Below are 22,272 nucleotides of genomic sequence, written 5' to 3'. Positions count from 1 at the left end.
TCCCAGAGGCAGTTAGAATAAGAGGAGATTGTATTAATTGAGTCTGGAATTAGGCTGATTCAAAGTCAAGCTTCAACCTCTGTGAGGGCTGCTCTGTTCCCTTTTATCCGTTTTCCTAGCGCTTAGGCCTTCTGGGGGGACTAGACTGAAGCCTGGGTGTTCACTGAGGCCTCCCTCCCGCAGCAGACCCTTCATCCTGCTGACGCTCTGCCCAGCCCTTCAGTGTCTAGAGCGTTGGTAGTAGTGCCGATGCTCCGAGGTCGAGCAGCACGGTCCTGGAGAAATTTATGGTGAACCATATGTGTAATACATAGTTTAAAAGCCACTTTCAAAGTATAAAAAGAACAAGTAGAGTTAACATTAGTAATACATTTTCCTTAACTTAATATATCAAAAATATCTCTTTTAACATGTATGGTTGACCTTTGAACAATGTGGGTTTGAACTGCATGGGCCCACTTACTATGTGGATTTTTTTTTCCCGGTAAATACATGTGACAGTATTATATGATCCATGGTTGGTTCAATCTATAGATGCAGAACCTTGAATATGGAGGGCAAACTGTAGATTTGAATGTGGATTTTCAACTGTGTAGAGGGTCATTGACCATAACCCCCATATTGTTCAAGGATCAGCTGTCATTAAAATAAGATGATTAACGAGACTTGAAAATTACTTTAAAAAATGGTGTCTTAGAAATCTAGCATGTATCTTACATTTAGATTGCATCTCAGTTTGTACTGGCTGCATGTCAAGTATTCATAGCCACATGTGACTCATAGCTATTGTCTTAGGCCACACAACTCTAGAGGAGAATGTGGCTGGATGTGGGGTTCTCTTCTCTTCAGAGGGGTCAGACCCAGAGCTTATTGCCCGTTTCACATGCATTTGCCCCTTGTGCCTGCTGTCTTGTTTTCACTGAGGCCCCAGGGCTCTTGCTACCATCTTGAGGAGGAACCAAAGAGTTGGTTCACAGGACTGGGGCAGATGGGAGCCACTGGCCTTTCTTTCACCCCTGAGAGCCCTGAGCCTCTGTCTGTGGTCCTCTGTTTCCTTGATTGCATGCATTGTCCATCTGTCAATGCCTCCCTCCACCTTGCATTCTGGTGCATCACCTGACCCAGAGGGACATCCCCAGCTTCCTGACCTGCATCCTGGTATCCTGGTACAGTGTCTGGCCCAGAGGGGACCCCATGGATGTTCAGGGCTGGGAGCATGTCCACTCAGCAGACACTAACCTGAGCCCATCAGTCTGCCACCTGGCCCGTGTGGTCATCTTAGCTCTGTTCGTTAGATTACTTGGACTGCCCAGGGCCTCCGGACAGCAGTGGAGTGAGTCTGGGCCACTTTTTTTGTGGGGTGGGGCTTAGAGGACTTGGCTGGATGGGACCTTCTGCAGTATGAAGCATTGGGCTCTCCCTCCTTTCTGCTTCTGGGAGCAGTCAGAGCTGCAGGTCTAGGTGTTCCTGGGCTTGGAGGTATGTGGGGGAGGGTCTGTTTTCTGGGGGAGTGTCCATAGCATTCAGCAGATTGATACAGGACCATGGACCCTACTGTTACAGTAGGGTGCCCCAGCTACAGGAAGATCCTTTATAAGACATGGGGCCAGGGAGGAGGCCCCAAAGGAGTGACCTGTCAGCAGCGTGGCCCTGGCGTCGGGCAGCGTGTGGTGTCCTGTCCCACTTCTCGCCCAGGCACTGTCCTTGGTGAGGTACTCACCTCGACTGACCTTTGTCCATGGTACGTCCACATCTATCTTTAGGTGTCTCTGTGGGGACGTGGCCTGGGCTGGAGCCGGCCCTTCCTAGAAACCAGACACGTGGTGTGGTCAGGTACCGGGGGGTGACTGCTCCCGAGCTTCTGCCTGCTGGGCTTTGGGGCTACCTCAGATGACTTCTCCTGCTTGAAGGGTAGAGGGGGAGCCAGGGCAGGAGCAGGGAGTGGCCAGTGGGATTGGCATGGGCCAGGAGCTAGCTCCCGTGTTCACTAACCTCCTATTTGCATTTCACACCACAATGGATGACCCACTGCTCTGGCCCAGCATACCAGGGTTATTCCATTGCTCTGTTCTCTCTTGTCTGCCTGCTTCCAGGAGAGAACAGACCTGAGTTTGTGGTGCCACCTCCCTAAGACCTCCATCCTTTCCCTTTGTATGGAGAGGAATGAGGTGTGGTGAGACCACAACTGTATAGTTAAGACCCCGTGGCTAGGCCAGGAGGGGCAAGCTAGGCCATGGAGGGCTGACTCCTCACTACTTGCCAGGGAGACCTGCTCAAGGCCGCTGTGATAGGAGGAAGTGTGTCTTGGCCGTGACCATCTGTCATTATCTGGGACTGTCTGCAGGGCGGGTTCAGGTCTGTCTGTGGCCTGTGTGAGGCCTGAGGTCCCATGAAAGGTTTCACGGGCTGGAGGGCTTGGGGTTGGATACTGCAAAGGGCCGGGTCCTGCTCAGCGAGCGCCTGCCCTTGAGGATGCCGGTGGGCGCTGTCTCTAATCAGGTGCTATCCGCAACCCCCGGCCTCCTCCCTGCAGCTTCTCTGCTCCCTGAGATGTTCCCCAGCCCCGGTCCGGTCCTCTTCCCCTGTTTGGCCCCTTCTCTCCATCTGTCCTTACCAAGTAGTGACAGCTCCTGCCAGTTTCACTGTGGCCCTGCCTGTCCTGTGATGAGGAGGATGGGCCGGCCTGGGGTGGGGTGTAGCCTGCCCATGACCCAGAGCCTGGGGTGGGGCATGGCGCAGAGGCCTCCACCCCAGGAGTGCCCAATATAAAGGGCCGTCTCAAAACTGACCCACTGTGTTCATGCCCAGAATAAGGGCTTCTTAAAGGGTAGGAAGGAGCCATCTCCTGTACACACCCCACCCCCCCCAACTGCCAGACCTCACCTCTAGCCCTGCCCAGAGTAAAAAGTGACAGTAGACCCCAGTGAGGGTCTGGGGATGGGCTTGGCACACTTTGCTATGTTCACAGAAATGGAGGCGGGCCTGATGGGGCTACCAGCTGGTCCTGAAGAACTGGTCTGTGCTGGGCCCGTAACTGCTCCCTCACCCCATCTGCTGGCTGATGAGAACCAGAGGTGAAAGAACTGATGCTGGCTTGGCCTCAATCGAGTGATAATTAAGATTCACCCATGGAGAATAGGGAGAAGGCAATAGCAACCCACTCCAGTACTCTTGCCTGGAGAATCCCATGGACCGAGGAGCCTGGTAGGCTGCAGTCCATGGGGTTGCTAAGAGTTGGACATGACTGAGCGGCTTCACTTTCACTTTTCACTTTCATGCATTGGAGAAGGAAATGGCAACCCACTCCATTGTTCTTGCCTGGAGAATCCCAGAGATGGGGGAGCCTGGTGGGCTGCCGTCTATCGGGTCGCACAGAGTCAGACATGACTGAAGTGAGTTAGCAGCTTAGCAGCATGGAGAATATGTGAAATGATAGGGAAAAGGCTCCACCCAGCTCAGTAAAAAATGCATGTTCAGTCACATTGGTTATTTGTTTGATCAACTATGCACTGCTGTTTCATAATAACTCAGTGCATAAGAAAAATATTTGGACCTGAAAGTTATATGACCATAGGAAATAAAAACCCTAAATTCCAATATGCATCATTTTGTGACAGAGAAGTGTGGTCAGGTGATCAATAAAGGCTTTTAGGAAAAACCTGTATTGTATTAGGTCTGTGGAGTGAAAATAAGAATCTGGACTATATTAGAGATGCTTTTACTTGTGTATTTTTATAATGCAGCTAGGAGACTATGAAGTTCCATGGGAACCATTTCATAGAGCATTAAAATAATGACACTATTTCCAGTATGCTGCAGATGACGTCCTTTACAGCTCGTTAAACTTGCGACATAGTTATATCCCAACTCACATTTAGTGAGGGCACCTAGTTTTACGCAGTCCTCTGTAGGTGGCAGAAGGAGCGGGGCCTGGTGGGGCTGGCCACTGGTGGCTCTGCCTTTCGTGGGAAGGGCAGTGGCCTGGGTGGCCTTAAAAGAGCAAAGGCCCTTACAGACTCTAATTTTGAGTCATTTGTGTACCTAAACCTCCCTCCACCCTAAAGGAGATAGTATTGTTTATAAAAGCAGTGAGAGGCTGGATGGTGATGTTCACATTTCCTTCTCAGCAATTATAAGCTTGTTGGCACCCATGACAGAGAAAGTGTGAGTGTCGGAGTGTCTAGGCCTCCCTGACCTGTCTGTCCACTGAGATTTTACTCTCAGCCTCAGTGCCCAGCGGGATCTTCCTTTTTCTGAGACTCCATGGGCCCTTTACGTTGGGTCTGTACTTCCTGAGAAGAGGGATTCCATCTTATGGTAGCAGTGGAGGACTTTTCACTTCAGTAATGGTGTCTTTATTTTAGTTCAGTTTAGTTTATCTTGCATTTTTTCAGAAGCAAAGGAAAACTGTATTCTTTGATCAAAGAGTGGAAAGGTGTGAGTTCATGCTCTGGAGTACACACTCTTGGATGCCTTTGTTTGGAAATGATTTAGAAAAAAAAAATACCTCCCTTTTTGTGAGTTCGTGTATTTTATTGCTTAGATGCAGCTGAAGAGAGCATTTGAGTTTAAAAGATGTGAATACAGTAAATATTAGAGGCAACAGTTCACAGCCCAATGTGTGTGATATTACTGTCTGTCCAGGGCTCTCCTTTGCTGCCCAGGTGGAGCGTAGCTCTTGAGAGAGGTCAGGACAGCCCCACCGAGCCACCTGCCTTGGGGCAGAGCCAGCACCTGGATGCTGTCCCTGCAGCCACCAGCCCCTGTGGTGGGTTGTGGACCACAGTCAGCCCACTCTTCTGGGACCTCACACCCTCATATAGGATGCTTCCTCCCGGAATCCCTGCCCTGCCAGTGCCCTGGGTAGGTGGGGGCGGCCTTCTCCCCAGGCCATTGGGGGTGTCCTCTGGCTCACGGTGCCTCCAGCTGGCACACCCACATATCCCTTTGCTCTGGTTTTTGGGGCAGTGTGATTGCGTGTTTTTCTGTTGCCTGCCATCCCTGCCGCACCTGAGGTTGTCCACAGCTTTTCCTGCATGCCCAGAGCCTCAATGACCATCGGTTGACCGAGCGAGGTGCAGGGATCCTCGCCTGAAGCAGGAGTCAGGGACAGAGCAGCGTCCTCTTCTCCACTGACGTCTCCATTCCCTGTGTACCCACTCCTCCCTGGACCCGAGGCCCTGTGCCTTCTGTCTGTTTTATGGTGAGAGAGTGGTGAGGAATGGGCGGGCTCTGCAGCAGGTTGAGCCTGGGTCAGATCCTCTAGACGTGGGAAGGCTCTGCCCACCAGTGGTGTCTAGGGCCTAGCGTGTGCAGAGACTGTGCAGGGCCAGTGAGCCCCACCCTTGGGCCCACTCTGTTCCTGGAGCCCCTGTCCTCAGGTGGCTCTCTGTACACGGGACTGTTCTCAACAAAGACCCTCGAGACTTTGTTTTATGACCAAATGGGGTTGAAGAGAGGTCCAGATTGTCAACCCTAGGACTCTGGCTGTTCTTGACACTCTCCCAGCTGCTCATGTCCCCTCTCTGTATTGTATGTGTGGATCCTGCCTTTCCCCTGGCTGGACTCAGGGTGGCCAGGCAGCTCTGCTCCTCATGGGGTTGGTTGGCTTTGCGTGGAGAAAGGAGATGGTTGCAGAATCCCCTGAGAACAGCCAGGGTGGCCCTGTGGGTCTGATGATTTCAGCCCTCACTCGTGTGATGTTGAGGGGAGCTGGTGACCCCTCGGTGGCTGGGAGGGCCTATTAGATCCAGGGATTTCTTCCTCTGACCACCTTGGCCATCTCTTCTCCCTGCCCCTACTCAGAGGGTGCCATCTGTGACTGGCTGGACCTTTTTCCTATAGGAGAAAAGGGCCGGCATTATCCCAGAATGCATTTATCCTTTATCATCTGGTTGACTTTCACCATCCTTACCTAATAAATTATTTACCAATAATTTACCCACCACCAGGGATCTGGTGGGAGAGAGGCTGGTCTAAGAGACCTCACCTTCTTGTTTGATGGGGGTGAACTGTCCCATAGTGATACTATGTGACCAGCCAGAGCCCACCTCCTCAGATCTCCAGAACAAGCTGACTCTGGCAGGATTTGGGGGCCTCAAAGGGATTATGTGCTTTCTTCCTACCCTGATTTATGACTTGAGCCCCCAGCACATCAGTGAATGAAATCACTCCACAAACAGTGATAAAGCATCAGTCAGTGTGGTGGTCCTTCCTCCATGGAGTCACTGAGCTGATATGGGGCCAGCCAGCAGTCAACAAACTGAAAAAGGACCCCAGCCAGCTCTGAGAGAAGGGACGCTGGGCAGCATACTGCAGGCAGCTCTGGACAGTGCTCTGAGGACATGCCAGCCGACCTTTTAAATAATCGAGCACTGTGTCACCTAGTTAAAAATAGCCTAGTGGCTTAGAACAGAAAATAAGGTCGGCTCCCTCCCACTTCCACACCCAGTCCAGCTCCAAGAGGCGCTGTTGTTAAAGATCTGACTTTTGTGTTACACTTGAGTCTTGGATTTACCATGTTTAGCTGGCATCTGAAGATGAAAACTGTAGCATATGCCGGGCCCTTTCCTCTCCCTCTCAGTGTTGCTAGTTATTTATAATATGAACCTTTTGCTCTGCACTCAAATGAAATCTTTTACTTTACTGTTGGTTGATGCTGAAATACTGGCAAAAACGATTTTTATTATAAGTAATACTGTGAGTTTGCTTTAGAATAAATGACTAGACCATTAGAAGGTCTGGTAACTGAAATGTAACTGAAATGTCATTGCCCAGATGGCTGCTGGGTCTGGGAGCGGCACAGTGGTGCACACTGTGTCCTTTCTGGCTTCTGTGGCATGTTGCAGCCAAGTTCAGTCACCCACTGCGGGCCAGTGGGGCTTCACCAAGTTCCCTTTTGTGTTCTGTGTTTTGCAGAAACACTTGCAGTAGCTGTTTCACCTGGGGTGCTGTGAAGTAACCTTTGGGTTCTCAAGTGTCTGAGAATAAGTCTTTAGGCCTCATGGTTTGATGTCCCTTTGGCGGGTGATAGAACTCCAGGTGTGAGTCGGCATTTTGAGGATGCTGCCAGTATTACCAGTGAGACTGGGTGCCTGTCTGGGTGTTCCTTGGGAGGTAGGACTTACTCTCAGTCCTTGGGAATCTGATTTTTTTTCTGGAATGAGACTGGAGGTGGGTCGTTTTTCATTGATTCGGTGGCAGCATATGCTTTTATTCTAAACAGTTCTCCTTTTAGCTCAGGGAAATGCTATTCTGCTGTCGTCCTCTTTCCTGATACCTGTTCTCTCCTCCTAGAACTCCTGTTCCATGTTGTGAGGACTTCCAGCTGGTTCTTTTTTGTCTCTTGATGTTTTTCTTCTCTTTATCTATTTGGCTTTCTGATGCTTTCGTTTTACTTTTCACATTGGAAAAATTGCGGTATAACTTACATATAATGAAACACAGATCTCAAGTGTATACATGATGAGCTTTGACATATGCGTGGGAAGGTGTAACCTTTGTCTTCAGTTACAGTGTAGAATGTTTCTGTCACGCCCTCATCCCCCCGCCCCACTACCCCCCATCCTTCTCTCCCCACCCCCCACCCCCGCCAGGTTCTCAGCTCCTGCATTTCCCCTCACCCAAGAGACAAGCCCTTTTTCTGGTTTCAACCCCGTGCCTTCTTTAGAGTTCAGGAGATATTAGGAGTAGAGCTGGGCTTCCCTGGGGGCTCAGTGGTAAAGAATCTACTTGCCAAAGCAGGAGACGCAGGTTCGATCCCTGGTCCGGGAAGATCCCTGGAGAAGGAAATGGCAACCCATTCCAGTATCCTTGTGGGGGAAATCTCATGGACAGAGGAGCCTGATGGGCTGTAGTTCTTAGGGTTGCAGAGTTGGACATGACTTAGCAACTGAACAGCAACGAAGTTGAAGGGGAGTGGCTGGATCTAGAGCGGGGGTGACCCTGCCTAGGGCTCTCTATCTGAAGCTTGTACCAGCTTGTATTTCCCACAGCTGTGTGCCCAGAGAGCTCAGCTGCTCTCGGATGCCCAGTGGTTGGAATGATCCATCTTTTTATTTTAGCCCTTCTGGTGGGTGTGAAGTGGTATCTTGTGCTTTTAATTGACATTTTTCTGGTGACTCATGGTGCTTTACACATTTCCATGTACTTATTGGCCTTTTCTGCATCTTCTTTTGTGACTTTTCTGTTCATGTCTTTATTGTTGAGGTATGGGAGTTTTATCTATATTCTGGATGTAACTCTATGTCAAATGCACCCATTGAGAATATGTTGGTGACTTACTTTCTAAAACAAAGTATTGCTTTTGATGAGCAGAACATGTTTCCATGTTATTGTCTTGGTGAAATGGTAGCTTTTTTGTATTTACTGTTTCATTGGGTTATAGAATATCTTATTCTTAAAATACAGAACTTTAATTTGCAAAAGCTCTTCCTTGATTGTTCCTATTTAAATAAAAGCTGCTCTTATTTATTTGTGTCAAGCTCTTGGATTTTTATGAGGACATGAACTAGATTTTTGGGGGAAGTTGCTTTTGTGCCTGAATTGCTTGTTTTTCTGGACTCAGTCTTGGTGTGTCTTTGCTTTGTTGGTGATTATTCTGTCCAGTCCCATTTGTACCTGGACTGCCTGAAGATGGTTTGTTGCAGTGGGCCTGGTGGGTGGGAGAATGCCTAGTGGGTACAGTGCCACTTGGGATAGAATTCCTTAACCAGCTAATCTCATCATGGGGTCTTTCAAAGGACCCTAGAGGTCTTGGGCTGTGTTTTTTTTCAGCTCTGATTTCTTCATTGAAATGTATCCATTTCTGTCTTCCTAGAAGGCCTCAAAAATTTGATGGTTTGTGTTCATTTGTATTTATGTTTCCTTCTGAGAGTTCTTCTGGAGGGAGGGTGAAGGGTGGGCTTTGTAGGGCTGATTGGGCTGTGATGGAGGCAACATCGGGGGCACATATTCAGGCTTGGGGAGAAGGCTGTGCTGGGGCCTCTAGGGGTAAGATTCACCCATCAGGTGAAGTTGAAAGCGGCAGAACTCTCGGGGTGTTCTGAGTGGTCTCTGGTGGGAATCCATTGGAGGGATTTAAGAAGGGAAGGGCCAGGATCTAGGATGCAGAGGAGGGGTGAGCCAGGTGGCCGGGTTGGTGGTGGATTGGGATCGGGGTAATGCTGGAGCAGATGGATCAAGGGCAAGGAAGGTGCTTGGTGTGTGTGGATGTGCGGAGGGAGTCCGTGTCTTCCTCCCAGGATGTGACTGGGCATACTTACGGGTGACACCCCAGAGGTGCCTCCCCGTACTGTGATGGTGGGGTTGTAGTTCCCTGTTTAACCTTGAGGTCCCAGCTCAGGGCTCAAGGTGTTCCCAGGCCCCAGGGGTGTGTCTTCTGTGTCCTCTAGCATTGATGCAGATGTGGCTGGGACTCTGCTATTCTTCTCTGCCTCTCATGTCATTGTTTCCTTGTTTTCTGGTTGTCATCTGCTGTGGTTGTGGACATGTCCTCAAAGTTATGTGTAAATTAGAAGTAAACAGATGCTTCTTTCTTTTAATAATACTCAGTAAGTGGGTGTGGAGGGAGCAAGGTTTCAGAGGGTTTTTTTTTTTTCTTCTTTTTTTAAATTTCGATATAGTTGCTTTAAAATGTTGTATTAGTTTCTACTGTACGATGAGGTGAACCGACTATATGTATGCATATATTCCCTCCACCTTGGGCGGCCCCCCCAACCCATCCCACCCATCTAGGTCACCACAAAACCCCGAACTGAGCTGCCTGCACTATACAATAGCTTCCCACTAACAATATACATGTCCATCTCAACCTCCCAATTCAACCCACTCCCACTTCCCTTCCACCCCCCATGTCCACAAAGATTCTCTACACCTTTATCTCTATTCCTGACCTTCAGATAGGTTCGTCTGTCCTGTTTTGCTAGATTTCACATATATGTGTTAATATACAGTATTTGTTTTTCTCTTTCCGACATATATCACTCTGTATGACAGATTCTAGGTCCATCCACATCTCTACAAATGACCCAGTTTTGTTCCTTTTTATGGCTGAGTAGTTTTCCATTGTATATATGTACCACATTGTCTTCTCTTTTTTCCTTGGCCACACCACGGAGAGTGTGGGATTTTAGTTCCCCAAGCAGGGATCAAACCCATGCCCCCTACACTGGAAGCATGGAATCCTAACCACTGGACTACCAGGGAATTCCCCTGGACCACATGTTCTATATCCATTGGTCTGTGATGGATGCTTAAGTTGCTTCCATGTCCTGGCTATTGTAAATAGTGCTGCAATGAACATTGGGGTGCCATGTGTCTTTTTAAATTATGGTTTTCTCAGGGTATATGTCCAGTAGTGGGGTTGCTGAATCACCTGGTAGTTCTATTTTCAGTTTTTTTAAGGAACCTCCATACTGCTCTCCGTAGTGGTTGTATCAGTTTACATTTCCAGTGCAAGAGGTTTCCCTTTTCTCCATACCTTTTCAAGCATTTATTGTTTGTAGATTTTCGATGAAGGCCATTCTGACAAGTGTGAGGGGACACTGCATTGTGATTTTGACCTGCACGTCTGTAAAAATTAGTGATGCTGACCATCTTTTCATATGCCTCTTGGCCATCTGTATGTTTTCTTTGGAGGAATGTCTGTTTAGGTCTTCCACAAGTTTTTGTATTGGGCTGTTTCTTTATGTTGAGCTGTGTGAGCTGTTGGTATATTTTAGAGATTAGTCGCTTGTCAGTTGCTTCATTTACAAAATATTTTCTCCCATTCTGGGGGTTGTCTTTTTGTCTTGTTTATGGTTTCCTTTGCTTTGCAAAAGATTTTAAGTTTAATTAGGTCCTATTTGTCTATTTTTGTTTTTATTTTCATTGGTAAAGGAAGTGAGTCAAAAAGGGTGTTGCTGTGATTTGTGTCAAAGAGTGTTCTTCCTGTGTTTTCCTCTAAGAGTTTTATAGCATCTGGGCTTAAGTTTAGGTCTTTTATCTGTGTTGAGTTTATTTCTGTGTATGTTAGGGAGTGTTCTAATTTCATCCATTTACATGTAGCTGTCCAGTTTTCCTAGCACCAGTTATTGAAGAGACTGTCTTTTCTTCATTGTGTATTCTTGCCTCTTTTGTCATAGATTAGGTGACCACAGGTGTGTGGGTTTGTCTCTGGGTTTTCTGTCCTGTTTCATTGATCTACATTTCTGTTTTTGTGTCAGTACCATACTGTCTTGATGACTGGAGCTGTGTCGTATAGTTTGAAGTCAGGGAGCCTGATTTCTTCAGCTCTGTTTCTCTTAAGATCGCTTTGGCTCTTTGGGATCTTTTGTATTTCCATATAAATTGTAAAACTTTTTGTTCTAATTCTGTGAAAAATGCCATTGGTGATTTGATAGAGATTGCATTGAATCTAATGATTGCTTGGGTAGTATAGTCATTTTCACAATATTGATTCTTCTAATCCAAGAGCATGGTATATCTCTCCATTTGTTTGTGTCATCTTTGATTTCTTTCATCAGTGTCATATCAGTTTCTGAGTACAGGTCTTTTACCTCCCTAGGTAGATTTATTCTTAGATATTTTATTCTTTTTGTTGCAAAGGTAAATGGGAGTTTCCTTGATATTTCTTTCTCAACTTTTGTCATCAGAGTATAGTAATGCAAGAGGTTTCTGTACATTAATTTTGTATCCTGCAACTTTATCAAATGCATTGATTAGCTTAAGTAGTTTTCTACTGACTTCTTGAGGATTTTCTCTGTATAGTATCATGTCATTTACATACAGTGTCAGTTTTATGTCTTCTCTTCCAGTTTGAATTCCTTTTATTTCTTTTTCTTCATAGCTAGGACTTCCAAAACTTTGTTGAATAATAGTGGTGAGAGTGGACATTCTTATTCAGTCTTATTTCTGATGTTAAGAGAAAATGCCTTTAGTTTTTCACCACTGAGAATATTTGCTGTTGCTTTGTGATATACAGCCTTTATTATGTTGAGGTAGGTTCCTGCTCTGCCCATTTTCTGGAGAGTTTTTATCATGGATGGATGTTGAATTTTGTTAAAAGCTTTCTCTGTCTCTATTGAAATGATCATTTGGTTTTTATTCTTTAATTTGTTGATATGGGTTATTGCACTAATTGGTTTATGCGTATTGAAGAACCCTGGGATAAATCCCACTTGATCATAGTGTATGATCCTTTTTCGTGTGTTCTTGGATGCTGTTTGCTGGTATTTTGTTGAAAAGTTTTGCCTCTATGTTCATCAGTGATATTTGTCTGTAATTTTCTTATTTTGTGCTTTTTTTGTCTGGTTTTGGAATCAGGGTGATGGTGGCCTTGTAGAATGAGCTTGGGAGTGTTCCTTCCTGTGCAGTTTTTTGAAAGAGTTTGAGAAGGGTGGCTGTTAGATCTTCTCTAGATGTTTGATAGAATTTGCTTGTGAATCCATCTGGTCCTGGATTTTGTTTGTCAGAAGATTTTTAATTGGAGTTCCAATTTCATTACTTGTGCTTGATCTGTTTAAAACTATCTTCTATTTGTTCTTGATTCAGTCTTGGGAGATTGTACCTTTCTAAGAATTTGCCCATTTCTTCCAGGTTGTCTGTTTCATTGGCCTATAGTTGCTTGTATAGTCTCTTATAGAGAAGGAAATGGCAACCCACTCCGGTATTCTTGCCTGGAGAATCCCATGGACAGAGGAGCCTGGCAGGCTATAGTCCATGGGGTCACAAGAGTTGGAAACGACTTAGCAACTAAACCACCACCATAATCTCTCATGATCCTTTGTATTTCTGTGGTATTAGTTGTAATTTCTCCTTTTTCTTTTCTAATTTTATTGACTTGAATCCTCTCCCTTTTTTTCCTTGATGAGTCTGGCTAACAACTTATCAGTTTTGTTTCTTTTCAAATAACCAACTTTTAGTGTCATTGATTTTTGCTATTATTTCATTCCTTTCTATTTCATTTATTTCTCTTTGATTTTTATGATTTCTTTCCTTCTACTAACTTTGGGTTTTGTTTGTTCTTTTTTATCTAGTTGCTTTAGGTATAAGGTTGTTTATTTGTTATTTTTCTTGTTTCTTGAGATAGGATTGAATTACTCTAAACTCTCCTCTTAAAACTCCTTTTGCTGCATCCTGTAGATTTTCGGTTGTTATGTTTTTGTTGTCATTTATTCCTAGGTATTTTTACAATTTCCTCTTTGATTTCTTCAGTGATGTCTTAGTAGCATATTATTTAGCCTCCATGCGTTTGTGCTTTTTACAGTTTTTTCCCTATAATTGATTTCTAATCTCATAGCATTGTGGTTGGAAAAGGTGCTTAATATGATTTTAACTTTCTTAAATTTATTGAGACTTGATTTATGACCTGAGATGTGATCTATCCTGAAGAATTTTCTGTGTGCATTTGACAAGAATGTGTATTCTGTTGCTTTTGGATGGAATATCCTCTGAGTATCAATTAAGTCTGTCTGGCTTGTTGTATCATTTAAAGTTTGTGTTTCCTAATTTATTTTCTGTCTAGATGATCTGTCCATTGGTATAAGTGGGGTGTTAAATCCCCCCACTATAACTGTATGACTGTTGATTTCTCCTTTTATTGCTGTTAACCTTTGCCATATGTTTTGAGGTGCACCTATGTTGGGTGCATAAGTATTTACAGTTGTCATGTCTTCTTCTTGGATTGATCCCTTGATCATTATGAAGTGTTCTGCCTTGTCTCTTATAATAGTCTTTATTTTTTTTTAAAGTCTAGTTTATCTAATTGCTACTCCAGCTTTCTTTTGGTACCCATTTGCATAGAATACCTTCTTCCATCCCCTCACTTTCAGTCTGTACGTGTCTCTAGGTCTGAAGTGGGTCACTTGTAGACAGCATGTATACAGGTCTTGTTTTTTTATTCATTTAGCCAGACTTTTCATTGGAGCATTTAATCCATTTACATTTAAGACAATTATTGATATGTATATTCCTATTGCCATTTTCTAATTGTTTTGGGTTTGTTTTATATGTTCTTCCCTTGTGTTTCCTAGAGAAATTCCTTTAGCATTTGTTGTAAAGCTGGTTTGGAAGTGCTGAATTCTCTTAGCTTTTGCTTGTCTGTAATGGTTTTGATTTTTCCATCAAATCTGAACCAGATCCTTGCTGGCTAGTATAATCTTATTTGTAGGTTTTCCCCTTTCATCACTTGCCACATGTCTTGTCACTCCCTTCTGGCCTACAGAGTTTCTGCTGCCAAATCAGCTGATAACCTTTTGGGGATTCCCTTGTGTGTTATTTTTTGCTGTTCCCTTGCTGCTTTTAATATTTTCTTTGAATTCAATTTTTGTTAGTTTGATTAATACGTGTCTCAGTGTCTTTCTCATTGAGTTTATCTCCTTGAGTAGAGAAGTCTCTGCTTCCTGGACTTGGGTGGCTGTTTCCTTTCTCATGTTAAGGAAGTTTTTGTCCCATCTCGTCAAATATTTTCTCAGACCCTTTCTCTTTTCTTCTTCTGAGCCCTTTATAATTCAATGTTGTTGTGTTCAGTGATGTCCCAGAGGTCTATGAGACTGTCCTCATTTCTTCTCACTCCTTTTTCTTTATTCTGCTCCTCAGTAGTTGTTTCCAGCATTTGATCTTCCAGCTTACCTATTCATTCTTCTGTCTCAGTTATTTTGCATTGATTCCTTGCAGTGTATTTTTCATTTCAGTTGTTGTGTTGCTCATCACTCTGTATTCTTTAGTTCTTCTGGGTCCTTGTTAAACATTTCTTGTATTTTCTTGATCCACGCTTCCATTCTATTTCTGAGGTTTTGAATCATCTTTACTATCATTCCTCTGAATTCTTTTTCAGATTGGTTGCCTGTTTCCTCTTCATTTATTTGGTAAGGTTTTTACCTTGCTCCTTCATCTGTAACATATATTGTTTTGTCATCCCATTGTTTTTGGTGGGCAGGGCTGTGTTCCTGTCTTGCTGGTTGTTTGACCTGATTAGTTCAACACTGGAATTTGCTGACAGTTGAGTGGAGCTGTGTGTTGGTGCTGAGATGAGGACCTCTGGGAGACCTCACAGTGACGAACTTCCCTGTGACCTGAAGTTCTCTGTTAATCCAGCAGTTTGGACTTAGCACGACCACCGCAGGGAGCTCAGGCCCAACCCCTGGCCTGGGAACTAAGGCCCAGTAAGCCTTAAAGTGCAGCAAAAAGGAAAAAAAAGCAAGCAACAAGCAGAAAAGAACAGAACAATACCAAACAATAAAGTAAGATAAAATTAGGAAAGTAAAAATTATAAATTAGAGAAATAACTCTAAAAATTAAACAAGAAGACAAAATAAAATGATAACAGCAAAAAAAGTAAAAGAAAGAAAATAAAACAATTTAAAAATTAATTAGAAAAAGAATAAAAAATAAAAGATAAAGACATAAAAATAGGACTTCCCTGGTGGTCCAGTGGCCAAAACTCTATGCTCCCATTGCAGGGAGCCTGAGTTCGATCCTTGTTTGGGGAACTAGATCCCACATGCCACAACTAAAAATTCCACTTGCCGCAAGGAAGGTCACAGATCTCGCTCTCATGTGACACAGCTAAGACCCAGCACAGCCAAATAAATAAATAAAAATGAATAATTATTGAGAAAAAAGATAAATAAAATATTCTCCATGCCTCCTCTTCCAGTGTTCTTCCTTCTACTGTAAGCTGCAGCCTACCCCTGCCTCCCCAGTAGACCCTCCAAGACCTCCAGAAAGGTCTCTGGACCTGCTTTGTCAGCCTCATGTCTGCATGTGTTCCCCTCACTAGCATCTGTTCCTGAAGCTGGCCCGGAGCACACATGCCATGTAGGCCAGCTGGGGCGTAGGCCTCCACTGGTGTGCCCATAGGGGCTGGCGCAGCCTGGGGAGAGGCCTTGGAGGCGGGTGGCGTCTGGCTTGCCTGCACCTGCATGGCTGGAGGAAGCCCTGTCAGGGGCGGGACTTGGGCTGCCAGTACTGTGTGGCTGGAAGAGGCCTTCGTGGGTGTGAGGGCTCAGGACTGGGGTCCACACAGCTGGAAAAGGCGTGGGGGCTGGACTCAGGCCCAAGATGCAGGTGTCTGGAAGGGGCCTGGGGTGGTGGGGGGACCGGGTGGTCTTAGGCCTGAGATCTGTGCAGCCGGAGGGGGCTCCAGTGGGTGGTGGGGCTTTCAGGCCCGGGGCCCCCATAGACTCACCGGGGCTGAGTGGGCGGAGGGGCTGTGTTCCCCTCCGATCCCCAGCCTCCCAAAGGTCCCTCCCTGTCCTCGCTGATCACTTGGTGGTGAGTGGGTGGTGAGTGTGGAAACCTTCCCTCTCCTCCAGACACCCTCAGTGGTGCCGGTCTGGTCCCACCGCCACTCTTCTTTTCTTCCTCCCTCCCACGTCCTACCTGGTTGCTCAGGGGTTCCCCCCGCCCCTTAGGTGTCCAGGGTCCCACACCAGGGCCTCGTCAGTGCCCTGGTTGTGGGCAGATGCAAACGCCACGTCCTCCTACTCCGCCATCTTGATGCTGCCTCTCAGAGGTGTTTTTAGGGAAGAAGCACATGAGTATTGCCGTGTGGGGTTTGGAAGTGTCTCTGATTCCCAGGGACCTTTTTGCTGAGCTTCTTGAGCAGGGAGAAGCTAATTTGAAATCGATGAGATATCAGGGTCTGATGTTCCAGGCGTTGGAGAACCGTGAGCAGTTGTGCTGGCTTTATGAATCAGAGGCCTGCCCTGCTCTCTGTGGGGAAAGCGGGGAAGGACTTGGGACTGGGTCGGATTTCCCTCGACCCCAGATGTCTGGTCCTTTCCTCCTGCTGGGCTGTGTGTTAGGAGCCGAGAGAGCGGCCTGGCAGAGTCCTGGCCCCGGCTCCCTGGAAGGCCGCTGCCTGAGGCTGTGCAGTGGGCCTCTCAGTCCGTGTGTGTTTCTCTCTAGGACCGGAAGCTCACCAAACTGGAGAGGCAGCGGTTCAAGGAGGAGGCCGAGATGCTGAAGGGCCTGCAGCACCCCAACATTGTGCGCTTCTATGACTTCTGGGAGTCCAGTGCCAGGGGGAAGCGGTGCATCGTGCTGGTGACCGAGCTGATGACCTCGGGGACACTGAAGACGTGAGCATGCTACCCACCCTGCCAGTTGGGGCCTTGGGGTAGGCTTGGCCTGGGGCTCAAGAGTTGCAATGGCTGAGGCCCCGGGCCTGCGTCTGTTTGGGGTGGTCCTGGCTGGTGTGGCCAGCAGCCCTTTCTCAGAAGTGCCCCTGTTTAGGGAGTAAATGCACAGCCCTCAGCAACTGGGGGCCCCTTCCCCACACGAGCCGTGGTGAGCCACACCCCCACCTGCAGGTATCTGAAGCGGTTCAAGGTGATGAAGCCCAAGGTTCTACGTAGCTGGTGCCGGCAGATCCTGAAGGGCCTGCTGTTCCTGCATACCAGGACGCCCCCCATCATCCACCGGGACCTCAAGTGTGACAACATCTTTATCACTGGGCCCACAGGGTCTGTGAAGATCGGCGACTTGGGCCTGGCCACCCTCAAGAGAGCATCCTTTGCTAAAAGTGTGATAGGTGAGCCCATCTTGTCTCTTCATGCCCCTGTGCTTCGGGGTACCTCCCCACCCCCCCCCGGGATCACCACCCTGCAAGTGCTGGCTCTCTGCCTGTGCCCCCAATGCTGGCTGCAGCCCTGGATGCCCTGTGTGTGAGTCCCTTAGCTGTGTCTCTTGGGTGCTGAGGCTGACTGGCACCCAAGGGCCTTAGGGACACTAAGGGTACTTGGGTGCGGGAGAGAGATCTGGAGGATAGAAGAATATGGGGACTTTGTGGTCAGTGAGGCTGGAGCTGCCTTCAGTGGACTGAAGGTGGGGAGGGTGCCCCAGACCCCAAGACCCACAGAGGGAATCTTTGGGGTAGTTTGGGGCATGGAGTGAGCATGAGGGGCATGGGGCTGAGGGATTTCATGTGGATGGCAGTTTGCTGGCTATTACTGCCTCTGCATTTCTTAGCCTCCTCAGAGAAGCTCCTCTGTGGCTGTGGCTGTCGTGAAGACATGGTCTGCAGTTCATGCCAGCCCCATGTGGGGTCAGCTTTGGTCCTGCACACAGCAGGCAGTGTGTGTCCACCAGAGCTGAGGGGAGCCCTTCCTGGGTTTTGCAACGAATGTGCTTGAAGGGGCTGTGGGGCAGCCTTTTGTTGGGTTCAGGATGTCTGGAAAGTGCCAGTGAGCTGCAGGGTCAGGTGGCTGCAGGGCATGGCTCTGGAAGCTTGGATCAGGTAAGGTTGGGAGAGGCTCTCTTCCATGCCATGATGTGATGGCTTCTTCCCATATAGCAAGATGAGAGGTGATTAGGGCTTGGCAAGTTCATGGTTTTGTTGTATGGTTGGAGACAGAACTTGACCTGTTTGTGGAAAATGGAACTGCTGGGAATCTGGAAACTTCTCTGGCAGGCTAGTGGTTTTGGGATGTGACAACATCTGGGACAAGGTAGCCACCAGGTATCCTGTGAATGTGAGGCCTCTGGCTGAATGGGGGAGCTGAGTGGTGATGCAAGGGTTGACTCAGGCGTCAGTTCCCTATCTGTGAAATGGGTGGAGCAGGTGAGGGCCTGGCTATGGGACCCAGGGGTTTGGGGGGTACACCACCAAGCCTCTTGAGCTGCCAGAGGTGTCCAGGCAGGCTTTGCAGATTTGGCCTTGGAAGTCAGGGCTTCTCTGACAGCTCTTTTTCCTCTTGGAAATGGACTTTCCAGTTGCTGAGTGATGTGGTGGGGTGAGATGAAGCCTGTGTGTTTCTGGAGGCACAGTGAGCCCCACACAGTGTCTGGCTCCATGGGGCTCCCTGATCACCCCACCTCTTGCTCAGCTGGAGCCCTCAAAGCTCCACACTCATTGTAAATGGAGGCTGGTCAGCACATCTAAACAGGTGGTTTAGACAGGGCAGCAGGGCCCTGTCCCCAGCAAGGGGCCTCAGCTGACCTGGGGTCTGTGGTCAGGTGAAGGATCCCCCAGGCCTGTGAATGAGGCTTTTCCCTCCGTGCTCTGTCCAAGGTACAGGGGGGCAGTTGATACTGTGGACCCATTCGAGGTGCAGCCGTCAGAGAGGTTTTGTGCAGATAAGACATGGTTTGAGATATCTGGTGGTGGCGGCCTCCCAGAGGCTCCCCATGACCCTTGTGGGGCTTGTCCCTGAGGGCCACTTGGATCTGATGCCGTCGTGATGTGCTGTCACTGCTTTTGTGCTGGCCGGGCCCTGAGTGGGTGGAGGTGAAGTGGGTGCTGTCCTTCCTGCAGGTGTTCACAGCCATGGAGGCTGGGACTTGGGGGATGCAGAGCTGTGGGGCTTAGGAGGTGCGCCCAGAGGTCCCCGGACACATGTGTGTTTGGGTGCTAGCACACACACATTCTTCTTAACATTTAGATTTAAACAGCTGTGTTGTAAGGAAAGAGAAAAAAGTTCGGTCTCTGTGGTCCTAGCACAAGTGCAAAATTGGCATCTCCTACCATCCCACCTTGGAGCTGGGCCCCCCACACACCCACTGTCCACTCTACTCCCACGAAGTCAGGACATCTTGGGTCCTTGGGGTATTTCTTGCAAGGCAGCATTTGTGGTTCCCAAGGGTCTCAGAAGAGACTGAGCTGATTGATCAGGAGTCCTGAACAGGTAAGTCGGGTCCTCTCTGAGCCAGCTTTGCTCCCAGCTGCTTGCCAGCAGCCCTGAGGCTCTTCTCTCTTATCCTTCTAGATGGACATGGCCAAATGCCAAAATTTTCAGTATTATTGTATGGTTCAAAACCCCAAAAGGATGAAAAATTGCCAGTGCAAGATTCCTTGAACTCCAGTTCCCTCTCCATTCATCATTATTTCTGATGGAATCTTCCAGAATTCTTTATGCATGTGTGTAACTCAACTCAACATAGATTCTTGTGTTTTCCATTTTTTACCCAAACTGTTAACTTTTTTTTTTGTAAATATATAATACATCTTAAGTTGAAATTATGGGTAAAGGAGAAAAAATTAAAATCACCCTTAATCTACCTGCATGCAAGATACCCCCAAACCTCATGCTTTTTAACACACTAGTTTGTACTGTTTTATATCTGCTTTTTTAAAAAAACTGGAACGTTTGGAGAATCTTCCAAGGTCAACAAAGATGGAGAAGTTGAAATTAAAAGCAGTCTTATTGAAATTGATGGCCCCATTTCTTTGCATTCAGCTTGACAGATGCTCAGTTAGACCTTTTTTTTTTTTTCATTAAAAGAGTTTGTGATTTTTAAAGCAAATATTTGTTACAGAAAAATTAAAAACACCAGACTAAAGGAAAAAGCCATAACCCCACCTTCTAGATGAGTCATTTTGGTCTGTGCTTATTGTTTTATATGGGATGGTCAGCATGCATGTACAATCATATATTTTGCTTATTTTACTCAGCCTATGTGAGTCTATCATGTCCTTAAAAATTCAGAGTAAGCTTTGTTTTAAAATCTCTTGTGCTTAGAATGGATGGGCAGTTTTCACGTAACACGTTGCTGGTACCTGCCAGATGATTGGCGCCTGCCCAGCTGTCCCCAGGCAGCCATCTTTAGTGAAGAGGATCACTGTGCTGACTGATGCTCCAGGGACATGGGGGCCTTTCTGGGCTTTACAATTTACGTAGCTCTGTGGTGACCCCAAGTTTTTGTCTGCTCTAGGTTATCCGTGCCTGTAGCCAGGAGGGATATGCTCAGACTTCTGCCTCCTCAAAGAGAGGCGCCTCCATTATTTCTGGCACAGACCCTGTCTCCTGGGAAGTAATGGTCTCCCAGCTCTGTGATCAAGGGATGGCGCTATAAACTGATCCACTCTAGAATTGGGAGGGTATGACGCGGGGGCGGATTTGGGGGGAACTTCTATCAGTAAAGCAGAATCCTGTTTGAATCCTGGATTCTAGAACCAACAGCGAGGAGCGTGGGGGCCGGGCCCGTCCTGGCTTGTGGATGGGGGAGGAGGTGCGGGACTCTGATGAGAAGCCCAGGGGGCTCCGGGGCCCAGCAACCACTGACCCTGCGTCTTCTGCTCCTGGGTGCAGGTACCCCCGAGTTCATGGCACCAGAGATGTATGAGGAGCACTATGATGAGTCCGTGGACGTGTACGCCTTCGGGATGTGCATGCTGGAGATGGCCACCTCGGAGTACCCCTACGCGGAGTGCCAGAATGCCGCCCAGATCTACCGGAAGGTCACCTGTGTGAGTCCCCGGCCACGGTGACGGGCTGGCTGTGTGTCCCACCTTGAGCTCTGTGTCACGGGGGCCGTGTGAGGAAGGGAAGGAAGCCATTTTACACATGGAGAAGCAGAGGACTAGTAGGGGGTCTCCCAGCTTCCTTGGGGTAGCAGCAGTTGTAACGTGGGCTGTGGGTGGGCCCTGGAGCCTTCACTGGGGCCTCAGGCAGCGCTGCAGGGCTGGAGCACCAAAGGGGCCTCTCCAGGAGGCCCAGGCCACCAGGCCATAGAGACTCTCCTCTGTGCCACCTGGAGGCTGCTGGCTTTCTCGTCTTCTGGCATGTCCCTAGACTTTGATCAGATGGTTTCAGCTCTGAAAACAGCATCCTGTCCTCCCTCTGTGGCTGTCCTGCTGGGTGGGGAATGCAGCAGGAGCACCCATCCCCGGGCGGCTGGGGCTGCCTGTGCCTTTTCTGGGCCCTGGTGCCTTACTGTCCATCTGTACCTGCAGGCACCAGGTCCCACCACCCGAGTGCCGGCTGCCTCTCCCCAACGCCAGCGCCCACCTCCCTGCAGCCTCCTCACTTCTGCAGAAGCGTGAGGCGCCACGGCTCTTGGAACCCCAGAGCACCTGCCCTTATCCCGCCCTCTACTTTGAGCCCTCCCCGCAGATCACAGCTTCTTACTGTCCTTTGAGTCTTCATCTTCAGTTATCTATCAGTCATTTTTCTTTCACTCTAAGCACCTCCTCTGTGCTGCTGAGGGTGCAAGGTAGAAAGAGAGAATCCTTGGTTAGTGGCACTAGTGGGTGTGGGTCAGATACCCGCAGAGGTGTGCAGCTCCCCGGAGGTGCTGACCAGAGAGGTGCCCCATCGGCCATGGGCAGTGGTCCTCCGGGGGGACAGGGAGGGCCTCGGGAGGTTAGGGCTTCTTTGCCGGGCCTTGGTGGAGCGCTGGGGCCGGGGTGCAGGTGGGGCTGCTGCTGACCGTGGTCCTGGTTGCGTGTGTGGATGGGGTGGTGGTCCCTCTGCTGGGCTTGGGGAGGCAGGGACTGAGTCTCCTGGGCACATACTCCTTAGCCACCTGGGTTCTTTCAGCAGTGCCTCTGCCCCCATTTAGGCCCTGAGA

The 22,272-nt window shown here is 48.1% G+C and overlaps 1 protein-coding gene across 9 annotated transcripts in view; it reads left to right on the top strand.

Annotated features, from left to right (window-relative positions):
- Nucleotides 1-22,272, top strand: part of WNK2 (WNK lysine deficient protein kinase 2) — a 142,768-nt gene that overhangs the window by 25,945 nt on the left and 94,551 nt on the right. For all 9 annotated transcript variants that reach the window (XM_070459444.1, XM_070459443.1, XM_070459440.1 and 6 more), the window contains exons 3-5: nt 16,891-17,063; nt 17,295-17,515; nt 21,012-21,169. In XM_070459444.1, the coding sequence (XP_070315545.1) occupies nt 16,891-17,063; nt 17,295-17,515; nt 21,012-21,169 (552 nt within the window). The remainder of the gene's footprint in view (nt 1-16,890; nt 17,064-17,294; nt 17,516-21,011; nt 21,170-22,272) is intronic.

Source organism: Odocoileus virginianus, chromosome 31 (genome assembly GCF_023699985.2).
Source record: "Odocoileus virginianus isolate 20LAN1187 ecotype Illinois chromosome 31, Ovbor_1.2, whole genome shotgun sequence".
Lineage (NCBI taxonomy): Eukaryota > Metazoa > Chordata > Mammalia > Artiodactyla > Cervidae > Odocoileus > Odocoileus virginianus.
This window is presented reverse-complemented; position numbering and strand designations above follow the sequence as displayed.